Source organism: Peromyscus californicus, unplaced genomic scaffold (assembly GCF_007827085.1).
Source record: "Peromyscus californicus insignis strain IS unplaced genomic scaffold, ASM782708v3 Scaffold_16__1_contigs__length_79575227, whole genome shotgun sequence".
In the NCBI taxonomy this organism is placed as follows: domain Eukaryota; kingdom Metazoa; phylum Chordata; class Mammalia; order Rodentia; family Cricetidae; genus Peromyscus; species Peromyscus californicus.
The window spans coordinates 21,021,415-21,035,873 of record NW_026294458.1 but is presented as its reverse complement, the minus strand read 5'-3'; the positions used below and the strand labels follow the sequence as shown (position 1 = coordinate 21,035,873).

Genomic DNA, 14,459 nt, shown 5'->3' with positions numbered 1-14,459 from the left:
TCGCAACTAGTCAAAGGACTGAGAATAAGGGACCATCGAGTACTCAGCCTTGAAAAGGACATCAGTATCACTCCCTACCACTATGGCTTAGAGAATGTCACAGAGGAGGAGGCAGTAAGAATTGAGGATAGGGAGAAGGGCCTTGATAAGCTGCCTTCTGGATGTAACATGGCTGTTGCACTATGGTAACTTTCATAATATTGCTCAAGATGAAGCTTGTCAATATTCCAGCATGGATGGAGGAGCACATGAGGCCCCACTCCTAGCCAAATAGCTACTTGCAGTTAATGCCTGTTGGGCAAGGGAATTAATCTTTTTCCATGATGTCACCATTAGTAAATTGCCCATGACTTGGTAAACAATCCATCACCCATGCAAATGCAGGCAACCCTAATTAAACTCAGTGGTTTTGTTTGGTTTTTAAAGACATGAAAGTAGGAGGGGGTTGCTGGGGAGTTTTCTAGAGGGACTGGGAGGGGGATAAGAGAAAGTAAGAGTGTTCCCTATCAAGCCGAGCGGTGGTGGCGCACGCCTTTAATCCCAGCACTTGGGAGGCAGAGCCAGGCGGATCTCTGTGAGTTCGAGGCCAGCCTGGGCTACCAAGCAAGTTCCAGGAAAGGCGCAAAGCTACACAGAGAAACCCTGTCTCAAAAAACCAAAAAAAAAAAAAAATGCATTGCATACATGTAGGAATTATGAAAGAATAAAAAAATTTTAAAAAATGGTCTCACTCTTCAGGTTTACTGTTACCCAATCCTCTTGACAGTTATTTTCTCAAGGCCCCTCCTCATCTTCCCCTATGCCAAATAGACATCCCAAAACTTTCCTACAGCTTGTGTGTCTTCCAGATGTCTTTTATCTTCAATTTAACATTTATTCAAATATTTGCCAAATATATAAGTTGCATGTAAGTATATCACACATACATATACCTTATATACCACAAGTATAATCTATACCAATGAAGCATATCATCTTGTAGGTTAGAAAAAGAAGTGGCCAATTAAAGACTATTTCATTGAAAAACAGTGTCAGGGGTTGGAGAGATAGCCAGGTAGTTAAGAGCACTTGCTCTTGCAGATGACTCACGTCAGGTTCTCAGTACCAGTGTCTGGTGTCTCACAACCCCCTTGAGCTCTGGGGGAATCTGAAACCCTCTTCTGGATGTTTTGCATACATACCTCTGCATGGTTACACAGACACACTCTCATACTCAATAAAAATAAAAGTAAAAAAACAAACAGTAATTGAACTTATTTTCCATTTTATCATTTCTAAAAGGAAATACACAAATCCAACAGCTAAGCATGGTGGCATATGCCTCTAATCCCAGCACTGGAAGGGAGAAGCAGGTAGATCATTGTGAGTTTGAGGCCAGCCAGAGCTAAATGATGACACCCAGTCTTTAAAAAATGCATTATTTTGGGGGGTTGGAGAGGCAGCTCAGCGGTTAAGATCACTGGCTCGCCGGGCGGTGGTGGCGCACGCCTTTAATCCCAGCACTCGGGAGGCAGAGCCAGGCGGATCTCTGTGAGTTCGAGGCCAGCCTGGTCTCCAAAGCGAGTTCCAGGAAAGGCGCAAAGCTACACAGAGAAACCCTGTCTCGAAAAACCAAAAAAAAAAAAAAAAAAAAAAAAAAGATCACTGGCTCCAGGTTCAGTTCCCAGCATCCACACGGCAGTTCACAACTGTCTGTAACTCTAGTTCCAGGGAAGCCAACACCCTCACACAGACACACATGTAGACAAAACACCAATGCACATAAAATAATTTTTAAAATGTATTTGTAATACAATATAAGAACTATAACCGTTTCCCTCTATGTCTCTTCTCCAGTTTTTCAGATAATTAAATGTTCTTTAATTGACCACTGCTTTTTCTAAACTTTGTCAAGGTGAAATATAATGGTAATAATAATAATGAAAATTCTAAATAACAAATGTGAAAAATTAAAATAATTCTGACAAGTTTTTCAAGAACACAATACTTATTTATTTAAAAAAAAAACCTTTAGTTAGAAAACAGAAATGAAAGAAATTTCATATTACATGTCAACAATAGAATTACACACTGACTTCTGTTCCACAATAAAAGCTGACAAATCTGTGAATGGAGACAGGGTAGAGAGAAAGGGGAAAGAATTGGGAGCGAGGTAGGCAATGCTCTGCTTGTTGCTTCCAAGTGTTGCATGAAGATCCTCTGGAAAGCCACTGGTAGCCCAGAGGCAAAACTAACAATCTCCTAAAATGTAAGATTGCTGGCTTTCCCAGTTACCCTCTAGGGGGGTTTGGTTCCACCAATAAAGAGAGTTCCTAATTCTATATTGAGCTCATCCTTTGGAACGTCAATCTCATCGCCTGCTTCTTCACCAAGCTTCTTCCACCAAGGGGCTTGTATGTGCTTCAGGGTGGTGAGATGAGCTTGTTTGGCCTTGGCTGCCACAGGCCTAGATCTACTTAGGAAGTGCTCAGGTTCCTTTCCTTCGGCCTCCTTCAGACTTGGTGCTTCTGCAGCAAACAGAAAGTAAATGGGTTAGTACAGTGTGCCAGGCAAACAGTAACCTGCAAACAGCAGAGCTGGGGCCCAGCTACAGTCAGGAACAGGACAGAGTTCCAACTCTGAATGTGTTGCCACTGCTAACTATGAAGGTAGATGTCTAGTCAAAAGTTGCAGTTGTGGGTGAAAGCAACAATCCCATCTTTGGCAACTTCCAGGTTTTAAGAATAAATATAGTTAGCTTAAAAATGTAAACCTTGGTGAAAGCATGTCATTAAAAGTTATAAATGTTCTATAAGTGCACTGTACTGTAACTACTGTCATTGTCTATTCTAAATATGAAAAAATTAGAAGGCTTTGGGAACTACAGAATACAATGTGGCTAGTAGGGCACAACATCTTTGAAATTAGTAATTTTGCTGGAGCTGAAATATTTGAAACAGAAACTACAGAATTTGTATCACTGAAAACTGAGATGATGTAAGATTTCCTAGGGCTAGGACAATTTGTGGCATGTTCCTTCTGAAGATTTTGGATGCCACATCTCTTGCATGGGGTATTCCTTTTATGAGACAGAAGGAAGCAGAGCATACTCATCAACTGTTCAATATTGGTGCTGATCTGAGCCATCAAAGCTTCTCTGTGTTGCTGGGCTCTTTCTTCTATGGCCCTTCCCATAAAGTAGTGTTGAAGTTGTTCTTGTGCTTGTGCATGGAGCTCTCTGCTGGCCACATCTGACATCTGAGAGCCCTGAAAACACAATACAGAAAACTTGTCATGAGGACAGATATATCAAAAATATGCTCTTTACCTAACCACAAAGCAGAGCTTCTAGAATTCTTAGCAGTCTCTCATTTTATCTATAGAATCTACTGCAAGTATTAAACTGTCTTTCAATTAGTAGCTTTAGTTGGGTGTAGTCATGCCTGGAATCTTCATGTAGAAGCAGAGGCAAGTTGATCTGAGTTCAGGGTCAGCCTGGGCTACATAGTGATATCTTGTCTCAAAAAACCTAAAAGACAAATAAACAAGCAAACAAACCAACCCATAACAGAAACAAAAAAGTAGCCATCGAGTCAACTGGTCAGAATTTAAACAAAAACAACTTCCCATACCCAAGTTTTATATAATAATCTGGGTGGGAAAGTTTCTTTTTTTAAAATTAATTTATTTTCTCTATGATTTTATTTTATATGTGTGAGTGTTGTGTCTGCACTTAGGAATGTGTACCATGTATGTGTCTTGTGCCCTCAGAGGCTAGAAGAGGGTTAAATAAGATCCTCCTGGAACTGGAGTTACAGATGGTTGTAAGCCACCATGTTAGTGCCAGGAACTGAACCTGGAGCCTCTGTAAGAGCTACAAGTGTTCTAAAACACTGAGCTATCTCTCTAGGCCCCCAAGTTTCTTTCTGGTATGCTTCCACACATCATTTCTTCAAAGACATTGAGATTACGAGACCACAATGAAAAGTACAAACAGTTTAGTAAGGTCTAGAAAAGGAATACTGTCAAATCCTTTTGTTTTGGACCTCATTTGAAATAATATTTTATTTCTTATCCATCCCTACTCCAAATGCATCTATACCACAATGTTATAACTGGCTCTGGTTTCACAGAATGAGGAATACAAATCAGCCAAAAGACCCTCTCCTCCTAATTTAAGGGGGGGAAGTTAGTGACTAATTTAGAAAAGAATAAAATAATCTTATTCTTATAGCTGATAAAATTCCTCATACCACAGCTTTATCAAATATTGATGTAGTCTTGTTCCAGTTGGTAACTTGGTAACTTGCCTTTCAGCCACAGATCTTATCAAAGTGTACTAGAATCTGGCCAAAGCAACACTTATAAAAGAATGAATTGGGGGAGGGGCGGGGGGAAGGGAACTGGAGAGATGGCTCAAGTTAAAGAGTACTGGTTGCTCTTCCAGAGGTCCTGAGTTCAAGTCTCAGCAACCACATGGTGGCTAACAGCCATCTATAATGACATCTTGTGCCCTCTTCTGGCATGCAAGCAGAACATGGAATACATAATAAATAATTCTTAAACAAACAAACAAAAAACTAGGGTATTCATCAAAATTACACTCATCCTTCCATATCTATAAGATCTACACTCATATTCAACTGAAGAATCAAAGTATTAGAAAATACTACATCTATGCTGAATTCATACATACACAAACTTTTCTTGTCATTATTTCCTAAAAAGTACAGTCAGAGAACAATTTACACAGTCTTTACATTGTATTAGGGAGTGTAAGTAACTAGAGGTGGTTTAGAGTATGCACAAGGATATGCAGAGATTATACAGAAGAACTAACCATTTGATAAAAGGAACTTGAGCACTTGTGAATTTTGGTATCCACAGAGGTTCAACAACAGTTCCTAGAGGATACTGTAGGACTACTAACTGTTCAAAGGTTATTTTTTTAAAGGAGAGGTCAAAAACATAAAAATAAGAGCTCAAACTGTATAACAAAAGGCAAAATGAAATTCATAAAAGTAAGGATTTTTGGTGTATCAAAGGACACTGCTGAAGTGTAGCCCACAGAATAGAAAAAACATTTCCAAATCATGTATCAAAGAAGAAACAGTATACAGACAACTCAAACAGTTCATCAACAAAAAGGCAAACTGATTTGAAAATGGGCCAAAGTCTTGAATATATGTTTATGGAAATGGCAAATGAATACATGGGGATGTACTGAAAATCACCAATCATAATAGAAATGCAAATTTAAAATATAATGAGATAACAAGTCATATTTATTAGTTATATTTAAAACAAAAAAATAGGCCGAGAACAGTTAAACTTTGTACATGGTATGGAATTTGGATTGAAGTTCACTTTTCTATATAAAGATATGCAACTGCTTTACTTTCTCTATCATATTAATTACATGAAGCTTTGGAAATTATATATACTTAGCTCCTGGAAACCATGATTCTGTTTCAATCAGTTGACATATCTATTCAACTTGGGTAACTGGAACTACACAGTATTTATCCTTTGTATCTGGCTTATTTCACTTAAAATTTCTTCATGGTTCATTCACATTGGCTTTGTGAGTTTTAGGTACATAAAGATTTAGAAATTTTATGTTCTCTTGATTAAATGATGTTTGATAGTACTTAGTTTCACTTTATTTTTCCATTTAAAAAATACATTTTTCAGCCGGGTGGTGGTAGTGCACACCCTTAATCCCAGCACTCGGGAAGCAGAGCCAGGCTCTGTGAGTTTGAGGCCAGCCTGGTCTACAGATCGAGATCCAGGACAGGTACCAAAACTACACAGAGAAACCTTGTCTCGAAAAACATGCCCCCCCCCAAAAAAAGTTTCTAATTAGCATATAACCAAGCCTCACTTAAAAAAAATTATGTATGTGTGTGTACCCTGCTTGTCTCCATGTGTACTATGTGTGCACAGTGCCTACAGAGGCCAAAAGAGGATGTTGGGTCCTTAGCACTGAACTTATAGGTGGTTGTAAGCTTCTGATGTTGGTGCTGGGAACTGAGTAAGGGTCCTCTACAAGAGCGGCAAGTGTTCTTAACTGCTGAGGCATCATCTCTCCAGCTCAGATTTTAGTTTTAAGTTTATTCTGAAAACCCTTGTTTTCTAACTGGAGACATACCATTTACAATTACTGTAACATAATCAGTCTCTTACCTTGATGTTTCCTATTTGTTCCCTTACTTTCTTGTGCATTCCTTCTTTTTCTGTCTTCTTGATTAGTCAGGTAGATTTTTTTAATTCAGTTTCATTTCCTTCATAACTTTTTGCTCTCTGTTCATTGTTGTAGTATGTATTGTTAACTTACCAATTTACATCTGAGAGATACCATGCTAATTCTTACATATGAATCTTTAAATCATACATGTATTTTTTTCTCTCCTGGTTTTTATGTTATTGTTGCCATGTATTTTACCTTTTAGTATGATACAAAGACTATATTATAAATTATTACTATTGTTCAAAACAAGGACCAGCAACGAAAACCAAAAGCTTATTTTAGAAAATGAAAAGTTTTCAGTGTGAGATGGCTCAGTGAGTAAAGGCTGATTGCCTGAGTTTGATGCTCATGACCTATATGGTGGAAAGAGAGAACTGACTACAAATTGTCTTATAACTCCCAGACAAATAAGTAAGTAGGTAGGTAGATAATTTAGTTGAAACACTAACATACCTATTCACTTAGCTATAATCTATAGCTACTTTAGTCCTACAATAACAGAAATGAATAGTTGCCATAAAGGTTAAATATCTCCTGACACTGAGGTTATTAACTATGTAGTGCATAGTTTTATATAGGTTTGATATTTTATAAAGGTTTGAACAGTGAGGAAAATCTCTTACATAGGTAGGGCTAAACCTTGCTATGCACTTTACTTTTTGTCCTTGCTCTGATCCAGTGGTTACTAGGTTCACATATAATCACACATACGTATTCTGCTTTTCATTTGGTGGAGGTCAGGCTCTGGAAGAATAAAATGTTAAATGGTAGGATTGCCTAAAACTATTATATCAAACCTCTAGCATCAGTCATCTAAAGTCTTTAGATTGTAGAAATTTGTGTTTGCATTGAGGAGGGGAAAGGAAAGGAGAAAGGGAAGAAAAAAGAGCATGCATTCAGATACAAGCAGCATTAGCACAATCCTAACAAAACATGAGCAGTACTTTGATACACTAAGAATGGTTGGTTCAGCCGGGCGGTGGTGGCGCACGCCTTTAATCCCAGCACTCGGGAGGCAGAGCCAGGCGGATCTCTGTGAGTTCGAGGCCAGCCTGGGCTACCAAGTGAGTCCCAGGAAAGGCGCAAAGCTGCACAGAGAAACCCTGTCTCGAAAAACCAAAAAAAAAAAAAAAAAAAAAAAAAAAAAAGAATGGTTGGTTCAAATGAGGCAAGTAAGAATTCTGACTGAAATGTATAAACTATCACTTTTTCCATAAAAACTGACAAGTGTGAAAAAAGTAGAGATGATCTGTAGACATATGGGTTATTTTAAAAATAATGACAGAAATGGTGTGTCATTCTAAACAAAAAAGAGAAAAGACCTTCAAAGATGTGCAGGAGTGTAAGGTTAGGGACTCATAGGGAAGAAGCAGGTAGCACCTGCTTGGTTGCACTGTGCTCACACAAAGTCAGAGATGTGGGTGTTTCTGTTGGGGAAAAGGTGTCAGCAGCATTACAGTAATAAAACCAAAGAGGCAGGCCATCACATTTTACATCTTAGTAGGTCTTGGAGGTTTATTAACAGACTAGTAAATATAAGTTCTTCTATGTGTGTTTGAGTATATGGAGGTAAGGATGAATATTCATTAATTGACAATACATATTCTTATTAGAAGATTCAACACAGACAAGATTTTACTATACTATTATAAAAGAAACAACATACAAGTTTTATTGACATAGTACAGGAAATAACTGATTTTTAAGTTGAGTCCCCATTTACTACCAATTATATCTTTGGATCCTATAACTGTAAGAAGAGTTCAGGGCTGGAGAGATGGCTCAGAGGTTAAGAGCACTGGCTGCTCTTCCAGAGGTCCTGAGTTCAGTTCCCAGCAACCACATGGTGGCTCACAACCATCTGTAATAAGATCTGGTGCCCTCTTCTGGCCTGCAGTGATATCTGCAGACAGAACACTGTATATATAAATAAATAAATAAAAAAAATAAATCTTAAAAAAAAAAAAAAAGAGTTCAATTTCACTAACTCTGTGGAACTACCTTGCATCCACCAGTCAATGTGCATATACATATTGAACACTGCTTTGGTGGTAAATACCATGCAATGGATTAATAAAACTTGTTTTTCAGCACAGAAACGTTCATACCGGATGTCTTCTGACATAGTCATCCACTTGTTGCTTCAGTTCAACTCTGCGCGCATCAGTGAGTTCTTGGAGTCCATGCCAAGAGGCAAATAGTTTATTTTTCTTACGGCGTTTTGCTAGGAATTTAAGAACCTGGAGTGAGACAGAGAGATGAAGAAGAGCCTGTAATTCTGGTCTCTTAATAGCTATCTTTTCCCTACAACCTAAGTCAATGACACCGCTACTGCAACAGTTAACCAGTATGTATGAGGAAAGGAATGAGACTGTGACAAAATGAAGAAATATAGTAACTTTTTAACTATACAGATCCACCCTTACTTCTAATAGGACTACATTCCAATAAATCCATTATAAGTTGAAAATACTGGTAAGTTGTAAATACGCTTAATACCTCTACTATCATAGCCTGGTTGCTAGTAAGTGTACATCACTTTCCTACCATGGTAGGGTAGGGCTATCTGTATATTTTTTCCTCTTTCATTTTTTTAAAGGATATGCCCAAATATTACTATTACTGTTGTTTTTGGTTTGCCAGGCCTCACATAGCTTAGTCAACCCTTGAACTAACAATGTAGCCAAAGATGACCCTTTCTGATCCTCCTGCCTCCACCTGCTGAGTGCTGGCATGTACCATCACTCCTAGCTTATGTGGTGCTAGGCATCAAACCTAGGGCTTAATACACTCTAGATAAGCAATCATATTATTTCATTAAAATTGTTTCATATATTTTAATTGATTTCCTTTACCCCAACTCCTCCCAGATTCTCTCCACCTCCCTACCCAACTTCATGTTCTCATTCTTTCTCTCAACAAAAAATGAAAATCTAACAAAAAATTAGTAAGACAAAAAATGCCCAAACAAAACAAAATGAAACAAAGAGCCAACAAAAGCAAAACCATGGAGTTTTGTATTGGCCAGCTGCTCCTGGGCATGGGACCTGTCCTGGAGAAGGGATGATATACCCAGTGACACTCCTTCAGAGAAAACTGATTGTCCCTTTGCCAGCAGCTATCACTTTTCATTCTGTCAGTTCTGGGACCTCATCTGGCTTGAACCTGTACAGGTCCTATGAGTGCTGCCCGTAGTCTCTGTGAATTCCTATGAAGCACTCGTATTATTTATGTAGTAAGAAATGAATATATAAAAGGAAATAAGCATTGAGTTCTAATCTCAGTTCTAATTCCTTATAAACACTATGATTCTGGGCAAGCCACTGGTTTCTAAAGTAAATGCTCTATGTCAATAAAAACAAGGACTTTAATTTTACTTGTCTTACAGTATTACAAATATACAAGATAGTATATAAGAAAAGGTTTGGTAATAATAAAATATTAAAAAAACTTTAAGCTATAAGCAAATTTTCTGAATGTTCTTTCTCAAGTCTTTCATAATAGACAATTTTGGCACAAATATAAAATTATTCTTTGCAATTCTTCATTTTTCCATGTTTTAATTTTCATCAAAATCATATACTATTTTAAAAGCAATGGTTGGCAAGTCATGCCACAGGCCAAATAGAGTATACTATTAGTTTTTGTATAGTATAAACCTGTTTTTTTTTTTGGTTTTTCGAGACAGGGTTTCTCTGTGTAGCTTTGCACCTTTTCCTGGAACTCACTTGGTAGCCCAGTGTGGTGGTATTTTACTTGTACTGAAATGTGATTTTAATTGTATGTTAATAAATAAAGTTGCCTGGGGGTCAGAGCTATCAGAGCCATAGCAAGTGCGTGGCGGCGGTGGCGCACGCCTTTAAGGACCTGGAGGGCGGTACATTCAGGCAGTGACGAGGCAGTCACATCTTTGGGTTTACAACCAATGAGAAGGCAGAACAGGAAGACTTTAAAGACAGACACACAGGAAGTAGGTCCTTTTTGGAGAGCTCTCTTGGCTGGAGAGGATCCCTGAATCAGGAAGAGTGAGGCTCTTAGCTCTGACCTCTTGGCTTTCTTCTCTGAATTGGCTCTGTGTTTCTTATTTTATAAGACCGTTGGTTACATCTACATTTGGCGCCCAACGTGGGGCTCGAACCCACGACCCTGAGATTAAGAGTCTCATGCTCTACCAAGTGAGCTAGCCAGGCCTCGAAGCCAATTCAGAGAAGAAAGCCAAGAGGTCAGAGCTAAGAGCCTCACCCTTCCTGATTCAGGGATCCTCTCCAGCCAAGAGAGCTCTCCGAAAAGGACCTACTTCCTGTGTGTCTGTCTTTAAAGTCTTCCTGTTCTGCCTTCTCATTGGTTTGTAAACCCAAAGATGTGACTGCCTCGTCACTGCCTGAATGTACCGCCCTCCAGGTCCTTAAAGGCGTGCGCCACCCGCCGCCACGCACTTGCTATGGCTCTGATAGCTCTGACCTCTTGGCTTTCTTCTCTGAATTGGCTCTGTGTTTCTTATTTTATAAGACCGTTGGTTACATCTACAGCCCAGGCTGGCCTCGAACTCACAGAGATCCGCCTGGCTCTGCCTCCCGAGTGCTGGGATTAAAGGCGTGCGCCACCACCGCCCGGCAAAACCTGTTTTTTATTATGCTTTACCACCGCCCGGCAAAACCTGTTTTTTATTATGCTTTACATGGCTAAAAATTTTTTAAAATTTTATTTTGTGACATGTAAACTGAATGTCTGCAAAATTTTATTGGTACATAGTTATACTTGTTTAACTATTGTCAGTCTAACTGTTATCTATAGCTGCCTTTGTTCTTCAACTTTAAATAGCTATTACAGGCTGCACAGGTTGCAAAGCCTAAAATATTTATCTAGTCTTTCCCAGAAAATATTTGCTGGTGTAATTCTATTGTTTAAAGTGTCAGGTTTTTTTTGTTTGTTTGTTTTGTTTTTTGGTTTTTCGAGACAGGGTTTCTCTGTGTAGCTTTGCGCCTTTCCTGGAACTCACTTGGTAGCCCAGGCTGGCCTCGAACTCACAGAGATCTGCCTGGCTCTGCCTCCCGAGTGCTGGGATTAAAGGCGTGCGCCACCACCGCCCGGCTTAAAGTGTCAGTTTTACAAACCCCAAAAGCAAAAGCTTTTTTTTCCTTCAAGTGAGCACCATCTACTTTTCTATGATTTTTCTCCCAGATTAAATATAGTTAACTATTGATTTTCTTGAACAGAAATAAGGATTTAACTCCTTCTTATTGCATGTACATTTTATCCTATATATCTAATATAATTATGTCATAACTTCAGTTAAAACAATATACACATACTGATTATTAAATAAAAGTGAGCCACTTTTTTTGGTAGCAGGCAGTTTGGTTATATAGCCTATACTAGTCTTGAACCTGTAATTCTCCTGTGTCAGTCTCCCGAGTGCTGGTATTAAACATACACGATAATGGCAAGTAAAGCTATTATTCGTTGAAGAACATATTATAATTACTTTTCCTTTCTTGCATATTTTCTCTAAAATTAACACTTATTTTTTCTATGTACTTGATTTTCTACATATTTATTTCTGATTAGGTTCTATAACTTCACTCTAATAGTCAAGACATTAAAATAGATTAGATATTCTATCAAATTGATTTTCTGGGGCTTTCTGACTTGCCTGTTCTCTCTACCTGGCACAAAGCTCATCCTGTGGTCTCCGTCACAGTTACTTTGGTTTCTCATTTTCATCTTTCCCTTATACTTTCTGCAGTCTGGCTATCTACCCACTGGCTTAAGAGCTTCTGTGATATGTCAAAGTGTCTTTTATCTTCCTTTACTTTTAATTCCCTTTTTGGTGAGCACCTAATTTTAGTTGGATATGATTTCTCTCAGATATGTCCCAGTTTTACTTCAAGATTTCCTAAGTTCCAATGCTGCCGCTGGGTTCTTTTTTCCAAGTGCATTTCACAGAAATGTGAAATAAATGTGTTTCTTTTAGTGTATTGGACATTTATCTATGCTTTAAATGTAACATTTGTGACAATCAGTTTTAGAAAATTCTTAATTTGATTCCCCATTCTGTGTTTTTCTGTTCTTGACTTCAAATGTTCATACATTTGATTTCCCAGATTGATAATATTTTCTTTTTGTCCTGTTTTCCATTGATTTTCTTAACTCTTCCACCTAGCCCTCCCCTTCTCTTTTTTGTTATTCCTTTTAACCATCATGTTGATTTGTTTCATGCACTCTCTTATCTGAGGAAATGATAGATCAAAATCAATTTTGTTTTCTAATTCCTGCAACATCTCTCTCTATATTTTAGTTGCCCCACCTCCTACACCAGGGATTGAATCTAGGACCTCACATATGCTGGTCAGGCGAAGCTCTATCTCTGAGGTACATCCCTGTTGGAGAATATATTATTTTAAGGTATGTTACTTTTGTTCATGTTGCATTTGTTTAATTCTGTGAAGCTGTGTTACTGTGCCTGTGTAAAACACCTGGTGGTCTAATAGAGAAGTGAATGGCCAATAGCAAGGCAGGAGAAAGGACAGGCAGGGCTGGCAGGCAGAGAGAATATATAGGAAATTTGGGAGGAAGAAAGAAGTAGCCAGAGAAAGAGGAGGATTCCAGGAGCCAGCCACACAACCAGGCACAGAATAAGAAACAAGAAAGGTATACAGGAATAGAAAAGGAAAAGCCCAGAGGCAAAAGATAGATGGGATTATTTAAATTAAGGAGAGCTGGCAAAAACAAGTTAAGCTAAGGCCGGGCATTCATAATTAAGAATAAGCCTCTGTGAGTGATTTATTTGAGAGTTGGATGGCAGGCCCCCCACAAGAGCAAAAACAAACAAGACATCCCTGAGCATTAAGTTCTCTATTTCTATCAAGCAATTGTCCTCATATTCAATGATACTTGCCTTTGGCTGTTAAGGGTGAGCACTAAAAGGCTATTTATCTGTAGTTATAATCCTGAAAGCTGAGGAGCAAAGTGGTTGGGTAGATGTCTTAAATGTTAAAATGTCCCTTAACACTGATCTTTAGTATGGTGCTTAATCCCACAAAGCAGAGAGACTCTTTTCCTTTCAGTTTTCTGTCTGGAGATTCTTTCTTACCTGTCCTTCTATCTTTCTTCCACCTTCCTTTTAGTCCCACCCCGGGCTTAAGACATTCCAGTGAGAACTTTTTTCTATTCCTCTCTCAGAAAAACTCCCTGCATGTTTTTCTTATTTGTCATTTTAGTTTGTCAGGGATTGTTTTTGGCTTTTTAAAATGCCAATGGTTTGTTTTGCTAATTCTTTTAATGGCTTTTAGTGATGGACATGTATATAACATTCTGTATTCATATTCTGATAATCAAGTCACCATTCCGGTTCTAGAGAACAATTACTACTTCCTTTCTGAGCTGCTGCTGCTTCTTGGTAGAGGTGAAAAAGCAAGGAAACATCTAAAAACATTCAAAAGGAAAAGTCAGCTAAATTCACATTTAATTCTAACACTGCAGTGCTACCAAGAACTCTTAATTTGTCTATGAGAATAAAGATGTCTAATTATTGAAGTGTTTTCAGTGTTCCTTTATTGTGGGGGCTTGTCTATATACAGCCCAGAAATGTCTGGTACTTGCTATGTCGTCTAGGTTAACCTTGAATGTGAGATCCTGATTCAATCTCTTGAGTGCCTGAATTATAGATATGAGCTACTACATTTCATTTTGGATTTTTTTCTTTCTACTTTTAGCAATTAAAAAAAATGCCTCAGTTAAGTGTGATGGTATACTATTATATTAGCAGTGAGGGGTGAAAAAGGAGAATTTAAGTTCAAGGTCATCCTGGGATACATAGTGAGTATACCTCTTAAGAGATTCTATACAAAGCAAGAAAGGAACAGAAGATAGATAACAATTTTGACTTTTCTTTCTTTCTTTCTTTTTTCTTTCTTTCTTTCTCTCTCTCTCTCTCTCTCTCTCTCTCTCTCTCTCTCTCTCTCTCTCTCTCTCTCTCCTCTCTTTCTTTCTTTCTTTTCTTTTTGCCAAGTACCTGAAAAACCAATTGTTCCCAAGAGATAAGAAAATTTAAATGATAACCTTACTATTTTGTATTTACTTTCAATGAAACTGATGAATTTCCCTCTCTTCCTCTGAAATGAAGACTTGCTGTGTTATCCAGATGGTTTCAAGTTTAGCGATAATGGGATCCTCTGGTCAACATCTTTAGAGGCCATACTACCATGCCCGGCTTACCCTTTTCTTTTTT

The 14,459-nt window shown here is 38.2% G+C and overlaps 1 protein-coding gene across 2 annotated transcripts in view; it reads right to left on the bottom strand.

Annotated features, from left to right (window-relative positions):
- Positions 1 to 1,767: 1,767 nt before the first annotated feature.
- Iqcb1 (IQ motif containing B1) overlaps positions 1,768 to 14,459 on the bottom strand; it is a 47,126-nt gene continuing 34,434 nt past the window's right edge. For both annotated transcript variants that reach the window (XM_052740620.1, XM_052740621.1), the window contains exons 13-15: positions 8,338 to 8,469; positions 3,090 to 3,246; positions 1,768 to 2,507 (exon numbers count right to left, since the gene is read on the bottom strand). In XM_052740620.1, the coding sequence (XP_052596580.1) occupies positions 2,278 to 2,507; positions 3,090 to 3,246; positions 8,338 to 8,469 (519 nt within the window). In that variant the 3' untranslated portion in view covers positions 1,768 to 2,277. The remainder of the gene's footprint in view (positions 2,508 to 3,089; positions 3,247 to 8,337; positions 8,470 to 14,459) is intronic.